At 60.3% G+C, this 13,714-nt stretch overlaps 1 protein-coding gene across 2 annotated transcripts in view; it reads left to right on the top strand.

Moving 5' to 3' along the window:
• Positions 1-13,714, top strand: part of TP73 (tumor protein p73) — a 29,200-nt gene that overhangs the window by 10,105 nt on the left and 5,381 nt on the right. For both annotated transcript variants that reach the window (XM_063353699.1, XM_063353698.1), the window contains exons 5-7: positions 12,214-12,400; positions 12,560-12,675; positions 13,273-13,382. In XM_063353699.1, coding sequence (XP_063209769.1) covers positions 12,214-12,400; positions 12,560-12,675; positions 13,273-13,382 — 413 coding nt within the window. The remainder of the gene's footprint in view (positions 1-12,213; positions 12,401-12,559; positions 12,676-13,272; positions 13,383-13,714) is intronic.

The following is a 13,714-nucleotide window of genomic DNA, read 5'->3' as shown; positions in this document are numbered from 1 at the left end:
GGCCATCCTCAGCTTTGCTGTAAATTCTCACTCGGCATTTCCAGTCCTTTTCCATCTCGTGTCAGAAGGGCGACTTAATCTCTGGAAGTCACGGCAAAATAACAGAGTTGGTTTTTAATCAGAGAGGGGTGGCTGCCCGGCATGGTGCCGTGGGGGAGGCGGGAACAGCACCCTGGTCCTGGAGACGCCGGTTGGGTCCACGCCGGACCGGCCGCGTGTCTGCAGGCGCAGGAGTCCTCTGCAGACCGGGGACCCAGGAACCAGGCAGAGTTTATGACAACTGCTTTGCTTTTGGGGGCAAAAGGTCCTGAATTCACTTCCTGGCTCAGTGTAGCGCCGTCCCTGTTTTTGAGAAAAAAACCAGCACTTGTGGCCGGTGTCAGAGGCATTTCTGCGGCAGACGCCTCTGTGAGCACCCGGGAGAGCCGCTCACCCGCACACACGAGGCAGGTGGGTTTTCTCCTTCGGGAAACGTTAGCGGAGCAGAAAGGCTGGGACGGGACAACTGACGCAGCGAGGGAGCAATGGGGTTTCCTCCGGGGCGGTGGTTTGACATTAGCACGAAACGGGCAGAGCCGACCGGGAGTGATGTTATCAGCCTGAGGAGTGATAATGACACCTATTTTCTGAAGCTGATGTATTTAATTGCCAAGACAGTCCTTCGCATGGTAGACAGAAAGCATCCGCGGATGCTTTGCAGGCAGCGCCCGGGCGTGTTGGTCCCGGTGTGTGGCAGTGAGCGCGGGCAGGAGGGGACGGGCTACGGCAGCTGCCGCAGCACCGGGTCTGTCTCCTGCAAAACCCACGGGGCAGGCGGAGGGGGGAAAGCCGTCAGCGAGCCAGTGTTTGAATGCAGCCAAATTCACGGCTCGGGCAGCAGAGCAGCTTCCTGCGTCCGGTCACCGGAGCTTCACAGCTGAGTCGTGCTGACCGGGGCTGAGGACCAGCACCGCCGTTAAATACGACTTGCCCTTGTAGGAGCAGTTAAGTCTTCACTTTTTTCCACTGTCTTTGCTTGCAAGATGTTGCTAAAGGATGCATTTCGTTAATAAACTGAAGGTCCTCAGAGCAGGACATGACTCCAGCCCAATCCTAGCCTGGATTGGGGATACTGGGGGATACCTCACACCAGTTAAAAGTAAAGCTGCCCAGGGAAAGGAGGCATTCCCATGCCACTAAAGCATCCCAATGGAAACCGAGCTCACAGCGACGCAGGGTGTCTTGTCCCAGCTGTCCCGGCACGGAGGGCTGGGAAGTGTCTGATGGCTGCTGGCCCCTGTCCCCAGCTCCCGGTGCCCGGGGGTGGCGTTGGGATGGAGCAGGCAGGGCCAGGCTGGCTGCTGCGGGACACCCTCGGGGCACACCACAGACAGAGAAAGCACCTACTAAAGGTACTCCGCTCGCTTCAGTTAGCGGTAAGGAAATACCCTTCCCTGTCCCAGACGACGCATGTTGCAGCTGCAGGGAGTAAATCAGAAAAGCCACTAAGGCGATTTTGGCTGGTTGTCCCCAGGAGAGCAGGCGGAGCAGCAAGAGGCTCCCCGAGGCAGCCCCATGCGGCGAGGGAACCCGTGACAGCCCCTTCCCTCACTGGAGCCACCTGGGCTCTTTCCACAGCCCTGGCCTGAGCCCAGACTGTCTCAGCATCACCCCGAGCTGACCGTGCTCCTGGAGCTCTCATGTGCCGCTGGGAGCTGGGCTAATCAGGCCGAGATTGCTTTTTTCCCCTCAAGCCTGTGCGCTAAGGTTTCAGAGCAGTCAGCAGCACAGGGATGCTGAGAGCCCTCTTTGCCTTGGGGGGCAGCTGGACCCGAGAGATGCCGGCAAATGTGCCATGGGCAGCCACAGGCACCTGCAGAGGACACTCCCGGGGAGGGAGCTGAGGCTGCCGAGCACACGGTGGAAGGGGGGGACCCTCCTGGGAAGTGGTCAGAGCGAAGGAGTTAAGTGCCTGAGCTGGCTTTAATGCTCAGCAGGGCGGTGGGTGAGATGTGCGGACCTCCGAACCGCCGTGCCGGGGTGACTGTGCGTCCCCCGAACGCAGGCTGGCTGCAGGACTAGCGCCCACCAGCCCAGACCTCACCGCGCTGAAGCTGAGCCTGGTGGAGAGCAGAACGGGTCGGCAGTGTCTTGCACCTTGGGGAGCGTGGGGGATGTTTCGTTCGAAGCGGTGACCGCTGCCGTGGCTGCAGAGGGTCCAGCTCGCCGAGGTTGCCGCAGGACGAGCAGTGCTGCCGCGGTGACAGCCAGATCCGCGCCACCTCCCCCTGTCACAGCTGCATTTCTCCCGCTGGCAGATGGGGCTGCCGCCTTCCTCCCGCTGCATGGAGCCCTGCGCCGCCACTGCTGCGCTCCAAAGTCTGTCCTGGTGAAACTGGGAAAGGAATTCAGCACCAAAAAAAAAAAGTTATATATTGCCAGTCAGTCAATACACAAATAAGGGTGTCTGTAGGCAGTGTGATTCTCTACACAATCTGAGTGTGGGTGTAGCAGCGTTCTAGGAAAGCTGTTGGGAAAGGCAGGCCCTCGGGAAGGAAAGCGAAACGGACGGTCGGTGGTGGTGGGGACAGTGACACCTGGCAGCTCGGTGACGGCCCAGCCAAGGGCAACCCAATTACCCATCTCGGTGCGCCAAAGGACAGGCGTGGTTTGGTTCAGCACCGTGAAAGGAACAACAGTGAAACTGCCGACTTCATCCATAGCTGGGGAAGCCTCATGGCTTTGGAATACGTCAAGATGAACTGCGCTAAGTAATTAACGCCAGGGCCGTAGCGAGCGCTGGGCCAGAATGGGGCAGAGCTCCTCAGCCGGCAGCGTTCGGGGCAGCCGGCAGCCCCTGCCCCGGGGGGAGGCTCTGCCGGACCCCCAGCTCCAACGTGGGGCTGCAGCACGGAGAACCCAGCCCAGGAGGAACTGACAGCTGGCACGCGGGCAAGGCCAAGCCAAATAGTTCGACGCGAGTCATCTTCTCAAGTGATTTGGCGTGGGGTTTTGGTTTTTTTTGATACAATCATGAGCTTTGGTTGGTGGAAGCGCGTAGCCCAATAGATTCCTGGTTTTGAAGGGTTTTGGCTGAATCCCTCCGGCTGTTCCTCCGGGGGATGTGGTGTCATCCATTCTCCCGTGCTTAGGAAAGGAGGCTCTGAGGAGCCCAGGGCTCCTGGCCAAAGAGCATACGGAGGTGGGCTGGCTGCTCGGTGGGGTGGCTGCTCCACAGGCGCTGGGCAGGGGAGCATCACCCGGGCAGGGGCAGCGAGGTGCCGCCGAGGCCCCTGTCCACGTGGAGTTCTGGTGTCCGCACTTCAAACCCTCCGCTGACAAAACAGAAAAGCTTTGGGAGGGAAATCCAAAGAAGAGGAAAGATTTGGAACAGACGCCTTGTGGGGCGATACCAGAGAAACGTTCTGCATGAAAGGTCTCCACGGGAAGAGTAAGGGTGGCTCGATCGCCCTCTGCACAGGAGATGGTTTCTGATAGCAGACAGCTCTTTAATCTAATAGAAAAAGACATAATGAGATCCAGTGCTTGGAAGCTGAAGCCAGGCAAATTCAGACTAGAAACAAGGTGGAAATTTTTTAACAGTGAGTATAATTAACCATAGGAACAATTTACCAAGGAATGCGGTGGATCCTCCAACTCCTGAAGTATTCAAATGAAGAGTCTGCATATCTCTGGAAAGATAAGCCGTGCTTCAAGCAGACCCCGTTGGCTCCGCGCAGGACGAGGAGGCGGGGGGCTTAGGCCAGCGGTGCAGGGAATCAGACCAGAGGATCGCCACCTGTGCTCTCCAGCCTTAAACCGCTGAATTTCAAGATTTAGGGAACGGGTGAATGGAGAAGGGGAGAAGACTTGGGACGGGGGTTTGGGGCTGGTGCTCCCAGTCCCGGGTCTGTCCTTGCGGAGGGATGCTGGGCAGCGGGTGGGTGATGCGGGATGTCCCGACTCCCGGCCCGGGCTCCAAGCACTGCACGTCACCACAAGCTCCCACCCAGGGCGGCCGCACCAGTGTGCGCCGCGGGGAGCCCTCCAGCCTGCCGCCGCCTCCCTGGGCATTTTTAATGGCCTTCTTATCAGCGGAGAGCAACGGCCAGATGCTGAAAATAAGGTTTTCCCTGTAGGTTCGAAGCCCCCCTCTGGTAGAGGCAGGGAGGAGGACCGGGAGCGCGGCGCGGCAAGACGGGGCACGTCGGCAGTCTGCCTCTTTGTTGGAAGCTATCAGGACTCCCGGTGCCCCGGAGCTGCCCGTACACGCTAGAGCCGCCAGCCGATCGCGGCTGTTTTCTCACCGGCAGCCCCTCGCCACGCCGGCCAGCTGGTAACTGATAGATAATTAGTATTTTTCTCAAGTTGGGTTTGTGGCGGCTCAGCGCCCCCTCCCCTCTAAAACGCTGTCACGTGCGCGGGGGCCAGCAGAAGCGTTAATAGAGTCTTTGGCCTCCTGTGGCCTGGCTGCAAAAGGATGCGGGAGCTCGTCCCCTGGCGCAGGGCAGCTGCCCAGGCTCGCACAGAGCCCCCGGCGCTGGGGGGGATGGACAAGCCTCCAGCAGGGGCTCCCCTCGCCCGCGCATGGGCACAGGGGGGGTCCGAGCTACGTCCAGGGTCTTGTCTGCTGCTTCGGGGAGCAAGCAGCCTGCCATGGAAAGGCTGGAGAGGCTCAAAGCCGAGGGGAGATGCTCCTGCTGGGAGGGACGGCGTCCAGCAGTCACACACATCAAACCTGTCCTCCGCCCAGCGCTCCCCAGTGGGACACTGCCGTATTGAACCGGTTCCAGTTGCTCTGCAGGTCTTGCAGCTGGAGTGTGGGGCCGAGGTGGTTTGCGTGATGCTAACTGAATGAGGAGGATGGAAGTCATCGGTGTGGCAGGAGACAGGTTCTCCCTTCCTGGTTGCTGTCTGAGGCTTGTTGGGGTAGAGGCGGTTGTAAAGAGGAGGGAAAAGCTTTCAGGAGCATCTATAGAAATGAGCCCCTCTTCAAACTCTGGCACCTTTCCATATTTTAGGGAGGTTCCTGTCCCACAGCGGTCATCTGGAGATGAGCAGGGGGCAGGCACGGCTCGGTACGCTCTACCTCTGAGCCATAAACATCTTTGTTTTCATCTGAGTAGCTGGGCAGAAGAGCGTGGATATTTTGGCGTGCCAGAAGCAGGAAAGCAACCTCAGCACCAGCCTGCTCCAAAGCCCATTGGAACCAGCCCACTGGAGGCTTTCCACCAGCTTGCGCAGGGTGTGGATGAGGCTCCAGGAGCTCCAGACACAATGGAATTAAGAAAAAAGGGAAAGGAATTCGGTGTGCGATGTTCCAACACGATCCCGCTATCAGCTCCACTATCTCGAATGTGTATGGTATGCACAGGTCAAGGGAACGACTTACTGGGAAGCGCGGCTCCAGCGGGAAGGCAAGGCTGTGTGCAGGGACCGAGGAGGTGGGAGAGGACACACCAGGGAGATGAGGTTGCTCCGGCCAGTTCCTCTGCGCTGGATCTGACACTCACACGGGGGAGGCGGGGACTGAGGGACCTGCTGGAGGAACAGAGATAATAAACGTGCTGCAGAAGGAAATGCATCTCCATGCTCTGGCCCCGCAGTGACCGCCGGCGCTGGCTGCAGAGAGGGGGAGGACGGTGGAGGACGTCCCATGGGTCAGCCATCAGCGCTCCCCACCTCGGCTGCATCCTTCGGGAGCAGACGCGAGGCCTGCTGCCACAGTGGTGGGAGCAGAGGGTTTTACCCCATGGGGCTGCATCCCGCGCCATGGGAAGCGTGGCTGAAAGAGTTACGGGGAGCCCCGACCCCCGGCGCCTAAAGGAGTGGGGAGAGATGCTGGGTCTGCCCTTAGCGACCCACCGCCTCTGCCCGTGCCCACTCCAGGAGCAGCTCCCTCCTGCTCGGCACAGCCTCCCAGGGATGCTGCGAGATGCGGGAGTCTCGCCCCGAGTCCAGGTCTCGCTGCTCTGGTTTCTGCATTTTGATTCCAGCAGCGATTCCCAATCGCTCAGCCCCTGCTTCCCTCCCCTCCCAGCCTGCTCCCCATATCCAGTCTCGATAATGCAGCATGAAATAACCGCATTGCTGCGTTTTCGACTTCCTTTTTGGATGAGGGAGAACTCCAGCGCCGGCTCGGTCAGAGGACCCGAGCATCCAGACGCACAGAAGGAGCCAGACTTACTAGAAGAGACTAAAACAAGCGCCGAGTGCCGGCGCTGGCTGGTTGAGCCGTGACTAAGAAGGGCTGTGATCCTGGTTGGCAGTTATTTTAAGGATGCGCACACCCGGGAAGGAAGGGAGAGGACTCCTTTGGGGGTGAACCAAGGGATTTTAATTAGCAGTAATGGCACGATAATAAAAGTAGAAGAACGCAGGCAGCCTCTCCGCGCTGTGTCTGCCGCCGGGGCAGCCCCGAGACATCGCCGGTGGTCCAGCGCCCGCAGGAGCGGGGCTGGGGGACCTGCGGGTGACAGGGGTCCCCTGTAGCCGCCTATGGCCAGGGTGAGCAGAGGGGCTCTGCCAGGCACCTTGAGACCCGCCCCCCCCATCCCAGGCACGGCTGGTGGTACCCTGGCCATCACCCCGAAGCATCCCCACCGTGGTGCGGGGGCACGGGGAGGCCGGTGTTGGCGTGTCCCTCACAGCCGTCCCCAGGCCGTGTCTCTGCTGCCCAGCTGCCACGTCCCCGTGCCTCGGGCACCGGCGGATGCGCTCCTCTCGGGCATCAGCCATGCACTGGACATATTCGAACCCAGCTCATAGTAAACGAGCAGCAAAGTAGCTTTGGGAGGAATTTCCAGCTGAGCGAGAAGTTATATAGGCCGGTGATTAAAAAATGGTTATTAAAAAAATTAGAAAGAAAAAATTAGCTCTGTAGTCGGCATGTCTTCCAGGATCTGTCGTAACAGATTCGTCCGAGCCGGTTAACGGTATTTGCGGTTTGCAAGATGCTACATGTCTGAGTAAGATGACAGACACATTATTATCACCTCTCCGCTGCGATCTGCCCGAACCTGTCCCAGGATGCAGCTCCGCAGCTGCTTGCTGGGGAGCGCAAGGAAATTAGCAGCCGGAGGCAGCACTTTTCTTCTCTCTCTCTTGCCAGGCTAGTGGCTTTATTGGGATCCATTGACTGCAGTCCTGGACACGTCTTGAGTAGAGCTAATGAGGAGACTGGAATGTAGGGGAGGAGGAGGCTGGTAGGCAGGAGGGGGGAGGATTTGTGGAAAAAGTAATTGTTGAGCAAATGATTTCCTTCAAGAGAGAAAGGAGGACTTGGCTGCAGCCCTCCCGAAGCAGGCAAGTCGAGACGCTTCGGTGTCAACAGTTGAAGATAAATAAGATTTTATCAGCTCCGAATCTGTTGGGACACATCCTCCTAGCGGTTCTGCTGCCCAGGGAGGGCTGGGCGGAGATGGACTTTGCTGGTAGGTCTTTCCACGCAGAAGATTCAGGTTATTTTCGTGCACGAGGCTGTCAGCATCCACGGGGAAAAAAAAAAACCACCTCTCCCCGCTCTCGCCTCTTGTGTGTGGGGGGGGTCAGTTGTGGGTCTGAGCACTGCGGCGGCCTCTTCCAGAGCGGGTCCTGGGAGCCTGCTCAGGGGGAGCAGCGAGGGATGCCGAGACTTAATTTCTCCTTAATTTCACGGCCGCAGCCACAGCAGTCGCCACGAACCGTTGTGGGGCATTAGCTCGTTTGGATTTTGTGACGTGTAAAACATTTCCTTGGGTACGGCGGTACCAAGGTAGCCCCAGCAAACCCCAGCAGGGCCGATTGCCCCACGGTGCTCCGTCGCTCCCGTGCGCCTGTTTCCCGTTGTGTTCAGTACTGATGCAGCGTGGGGTCCGTCTTGCCCAAAAAGCAGCTGCGTTTCAATGCAGAGGTGAAAGAAACGCCATGTAAAGGCACTTTGGGGTGCCAAGTCCCTAGAGAAACAGCAGTCAATGCCAATATCCTGCTAGTGCTTAAGTAATTTGGCTTTTCCAGTTGTTCCTAGTGCTCCGGCTTTGCCCCGCAGGACAGACCATGGTAGCAGGGAAGGGGGAGATGCAGAGGCGGCATTATGCTTTCACCCCCGCAGAGGAGGGCTGACCCCGAAAGCTGAATGACTACAGAAAACCCCGGAGGAATACACCTTCTGCAGGTTTACGCGAGGTTCAGGGAGATTGCGCGGTGCTATTACTGCTGTTTACACCAATCCAGCACCCACAAGCCACACCGACACGAGAACCCGTTGTGCGCCGCAAATGTGCAAAACCAGACACTCTCTGGCATTTTCCATGAGCAGAGGTGGCCTCAGGAACACCCCGACAGGGGAGGCAGGCGCCAACGGTCCGAAGGGTAGAGCAGGAACTGGAAATAAAGGCAGGAGGTGCCCAGGGGCAGAACGTACCCCAGGTGTGAAGGAAATCCAGGGGCTGAGGTCGGGAAGTGTTGACGCACCGGCGCAGGGAAGGTGCTCAGGTGTCCCGAGATGCCATTCCCGTGCCCGGGGGCAGCAGCGGGAGCTCCGGCTGTGACCCGGCTGCCACGTGCGGCCGGTTTCGAGAGGTCAGCTTGTCCGAACGCTGGGGAAGAGGATGGATGCGAGCAAACAGCCCGAGGTTCACCCCGAGCGCAGGCGGCACGAGCGTGGCCGTGGCAAAGGACGAGCAGGGAGCAGCGAGGCGGCTGCACTCATCTATGTGATGAAATATCAGCGTTTTGATCTCCCGGGCTCCATTTGCGACCATCTCCTGTCGCACTTGAGGAAAGCTCAAGCTCTCTGCAAGCCGGGGGTGCACGCTTCAGCTGCGGCTTGTGCGGTACCAGTAACTCAGATGATGTGGCCCAGCCCGGCACAGAGATGCCCGTGGGGCAGATCGATAGCGAATACAGGTGACCACGTAGGAGCAGAGGCACCTACGCTGCTTGGCATCTGAGCAAGACATGCCTTTTGCTGTCCCCTATGGACACCATACATTGCCGAGGGCTCTTCCTGGCTGCAAACGCAGCAGGGGATGTAGAGCCTCCTGGGATGCTAAAACCATAACCCTCACGTGCCCGGTGGCCGTGGACGGGCCGGGGCTGCGAGACCCGGAGCGCTTTGCCCCGGCAGCGGCTGGGGATGCGGCCGCAGGACGGCTGCGAGGAGCCGGGACCGCGGCCGCCCAGGGCACAGCCCTGGCTTTCCTCACCCAGAATTATCAGGACGGAGTTCCTTAAAAGAATAGTTTGTTATTGTGGAAGGATCTTTGAAGGCAATCCTGGAGCTGTTAAGACACGATAAGGTTATCAGTGGAGGCATGCCTGTGTTGAGCGGCAGCCTTTCTCCCTGCGGGGCAATCGCTCTGCTATTTAACAGAGATTTATCCATGTCATAACATGGTATAATGAGAGAATTTGTTACCAAAGAACTTGCCATAATGCACCTCTACTCTTCCAGAGCAGTTATATTTCCCAGGCATGTTGAGGACTGCCCGGGAATGTCTACATGAAAGGATCCTTTGACAGGAGTTGTCAGTATTTTAACACCTGGCAAGGAAGAGCCCCCCTTCCAAATAACCCTTGTTTTGCCATGTTGGCTCTTCAAAACGGGGGAGTGAACCCCCCGTCACACTGGGGGTGAGCAGCTACATGGGTCACAGCCACACGAGAGCGGCTTCTTCCAGCCGGGCAGAGGGGAGTAACCGCGTTCCGAGCAGGACCGAACTCCCAGCTTAAGCACAATCCCAGCTGGAGATGCAGGATGGTGTCTGGGAGGCTAACCTGGCCACGGAGTCAAGCTGTAGTCAGCATCATCAGGTATCAGTGCAAAAGTCGGGGATTTCAGTGCAAGGTGGTGTTTCTGAGCATCCTCTCCCTCCGGCGAGCCCACATGCCTCCAGTACCGGGGATTAATTCTTCCTGCCACATTCGGCTTCATGTTACACCCCCGGATCTCACCCTCTAATGACCACAGCATCTCCCTGCTCCCCCTAGGCCACGTCCCCCGCCAGCCCACCCCATTGTCTCCCTGGGAGCTGGTACCTGCTGCCGGCCGACCATCGGTCCAACGCATCCTCAGGATGCAGGAGCTGCTGCAGCCTCCCTTGGCAGGGGCCTCTCCCCTTTATATCCCCCCTGAAACTTCCCTAGAGACACCACCTGAGGATGCTTTATCTCGTTAGCCCCGTTAGCAGTTCCCCGGTTGGTAGGAGCCTCCGTGGGCAGGGGGGGCTCGCTCAGCCCGCGGCTGCATCCCCTCCTGCGGGAAGGGCAGCAGGATGGGGATGCGCAGACCCTTCTGCAAACCCGCCTGATGCGTGGGTACATCGGGCACAGGGCGGTGGGAAGACGAGGGCTGAGCCTTCCCCAATGCCCCACCAGTCCCGTGCTCGCCGCCGAGCCCTGGTGTCCCCCGGCTTCGGGGGGCCGGGGCTCAGGACCCCCGTCAGCGGGAGGGCAGAGGGGCGGCTGGCAGCGCGGCGGAGGGGGGGAGCCTCGCTGGCCTCTGCACACCTGTACTGGGATGGCTGAGGACAAGCTTTAACATCCTCGCAAATACTCTGCACGGTGGTATTTTTTTGGCATCGGGCGCTGTGTTGTGGGGATGAGATAAAATACTTCTGAGCGGGAACATGCCCTGCCATGCAGGGACTGGCTGCTCTCCGCGCGGCAGGGGTGGGCTCCTGTACAGCAAACACATTCTTTGTGAGATGGAAAACAGCATGGCACTGGCGAGGTGGAAGGGAATTGCACATCCCCACACCTGGGAGCCGACGCAGGCGGTTACTGGAAGGTGAAGGACAGGCCCTGCCTTCCCCCCCCTGCTCGCAGCGGCGTGCAGCCTCTCGCGCCCGGCGCTGCAGGATGGTGGCTCCTGGTGGGACCAGACCCGGCCCCAGCGCTGGCTCCCGGCCCCCAGAGCTGCCCAGGCGCCATGGCCGAGGGGCTCTGCACCCTCTGCACCCGCGCTGCGGGGCTGTGAGCAGGGCTGGCTCCCCGGCACGCTGCTTTCTTCAGGCTGTCGTTCCCTTCCCACTTTCATGGCCACCAGCAGCTTCCCCCGTGCTGAGCAGGTCCACGGTCCTCGCTCCTTAACCGTGCAGATCCCTTGTGCCCTCACGGGGCGTGTTTTGGTGGCCATGAACCGTTTTCTATCAACAGGCGTCTCCGGGCGCTGCCTTCATCTGCCTGCGGAGCATCCTCCTCCTCGCCACGTCCCCCTGTGAGCCACCGCTGCCCCCGTGAGCGGCTGCCGAGGACCGAGTCGTGGTCAGGACAAAACCTGTCTGTGTCACACGTGCGAGTCAGGATTAAACTCCGAGGTCTTGCATAATTAGCTGTGATTCTGTTAATGACGTTAAGCATGACTTCCTTAGGCTGTGGTGCGTCGGCGCCCTCGGTGCTCCCAGCGCGGGGCTCAGCCGGGAGCTGTGTGCGTTGTTCAGGGTAACGTTTCCAAAAAGGGCTGAAGGACGCATGAGTGAGGCTTTACACTGGTTTTCAGCAAGATTTCCTCTAAATCACAGCATAGCGGGTGCTCCGGCTTCGCCAGAACACTCAGGCTGGCTGGGAAACCCTTCCCGGCCCTGGACCCAGTGCGTGGTTGTATCTGGTTTACGTGGAAAGCGGATAAGATGTTGTGTGGGCAAATTTGGTCATATTTAAATATTTCCAGGGGAAACCCAAATATCAAGCCTAGCTACCGCAAAGACAAGCTGATTTTCCCGTGGTCACTGTCCCCTACGAGGCGCCGGGGCTGTGCAGCAGCAGTTTGCAGCGCTGCCATCCCTCGCGGAGCTGCCGGGGAGCCCGGGCGCCGCTGCCATCCCCTCCGTCATCACAGGGAGCAGCTCGGCACCAGCACGGGCCCTCCAGCACGGCTGCGAGGGGCAATCGGCTTTATAACAAGTCATTAATTTGCTGCTTTACTGCCGTGTTTGCATTTCCCTTGGAGGGGTGAGAAAGCAGCGGGCGGGTGGGCGAGCGCAGCCGAGGGAAGAGGAATGTCTCTCGGTGGATGCGGGAGCATCAGCCCGAGCCCCGCACCAGCCCCCAAGCAGGGAAAGGAGCCCCACATTTACACCGCAGCGGCTTTACACCACAGAAATCAGCGTTTTTCGCACACGGCAGAGTTGGAGTTTCATCGCACGTCCAGCAGCATCCCCTCCTCCCGCGCCGAAGCCGAGGGCAGCGGGGGGAGCATCCACCGCCCCGTCAGGCTCCGCGGCGCTCACCCCATGGGTGCCTCTTCTTTTCCAGTACTCCCCGCTGCTGAAGAAGCTCTACTGCCAGATCGCAAAAACATGTCCCATCCAGATCAAGGTGTCCACCCCCCCGCCCCCAGGCACCATCATCCGGGCCATGCCCGTCTACAAGAAGGCAGAGCACGTCACCGAGGTGGTGAAACGCTGCCCCAACCACGAGCTCGGCCGCGACTTCAACGACGGTGAGTGCTGCTCTGCCGGGGGCTGCCCCATCTGCGGGGGGGGGCCGCAGTCGGGGCCGGGGGGCTGGCTCCCTGCCCGCCCTGCAGCCCTCGCACGCACAGGGCGAGCATCGCCGGCGGCCACGTCCTAACCGGGGTTGGGGGGGGGTTTCCTTGCAGGCCAGTCAGCCCCTGCCAGCCACCTCATCCGGGTGGAAGGCAACAACCTCTCCCAGTACGTGGACGACCCCGTGACGGGAAGGCAGAGCGTGATGGTGCCCTACGAGCCCCCGCAGGTACCCGGGGGTGCTTGCCGCTGCCTGGGGCACAGCAATTCTGCCCGTGCTGAGGGTGACGCCGCCGGTGACAGGGCTGCTTGGGAGGAGGCACACGTGTGTCCTGAGCCCGTGTCCTGCTTGCCCTGGCAGCTCTGAGGCCACCCCCGCTTGCTCCCCACACCGGTGGCCACTGTGGGCATCCTCAGCTCCCAGCCCTGTGAAGCATCCCAGAGCACCCCATTCCCGGGAAGCGGGATGCAAAGGGAAATCCCCTCCAATCTGTCGCTGGGGGGCCCCACAGTCCTTGTACAGCCCCCTCTTCCCAGCTGGGACCGTCCCCACACCGCCCTTCCCCAGTGCTCCCAGGAGAGCATCCCCTCAGAGCTCCCTTGCTCGCCCTGCCCAGGCACCAGCCCCAGGCCAGGACACGGGGGGTCCCAGCCTGCCTCCCCCCGCCATCACTCCCCGGGGGTCCCAGTCTCCTGCCTCCCCCCGCCATCACTCCCCGGGGGTCCCAGGCTCCTGCCTCCCCCCACATCACTCCCCGGGGGGGTCCCAGTCTCCTGCCTCCCCCCATCACTCCCCGCTCAGCGCCTGCTCTCCCTTCCCGGGCAGGTGGGGACCGAGTTCACCACCATCCTGTACAACTTCATGTGCAACAGCAGCTGCGTGGGAGGAATGAACAGGAGGCCCATCCTCATCATCATCACCCTGGAGACGAGAGAGTGAGTGGCTGTGGGGGCAGGGACCAGCGTCCCTCCCCGCTGCGGGAGGGCTGGGGTCCCTCGGGAAGGAATCTTCCCCCCGAGGGGATGGGGACATGGCAGCCCCCTGCAGCCCCAGCCCGCGGCCGGGGAAAGGCTCTTCTCTGCCGGCCAGGAAAAGGGCTGGCATGGAGGGATTGGGGACCCAGCCCAGCGTCGGCTTCTCCCCCTGCAGCTGGAGCCTTCCTCTGCCCCAGGAGCTCCTCTTCCCCAGGAGAGTGCTGCCGAGGGCCTCGATGGCTTCCCGAGCCATCCGTTCACATGGAGGGATGGGGCGGCACTTTGCTGGTCTG

The sequence above is a fragment of the Chroicocephalus ridibundus genome, chromosome 16 (assembly GCF_963924245.1).
Source record: "Chroicocephalus ridibundus chromosome 16, bChrRid1.1, whole genome shotgun sequence".
Classification (NCBI taxonomy): Eukaryota; Metazoa; Chordata; class Aves; order Charadriiformes; family Laridae; genus Chroicocephalus; species Chroicocephalus ridibundus.
This window is presented reverse-complemented; position numbering and strand designations above follow the sequence as displayed.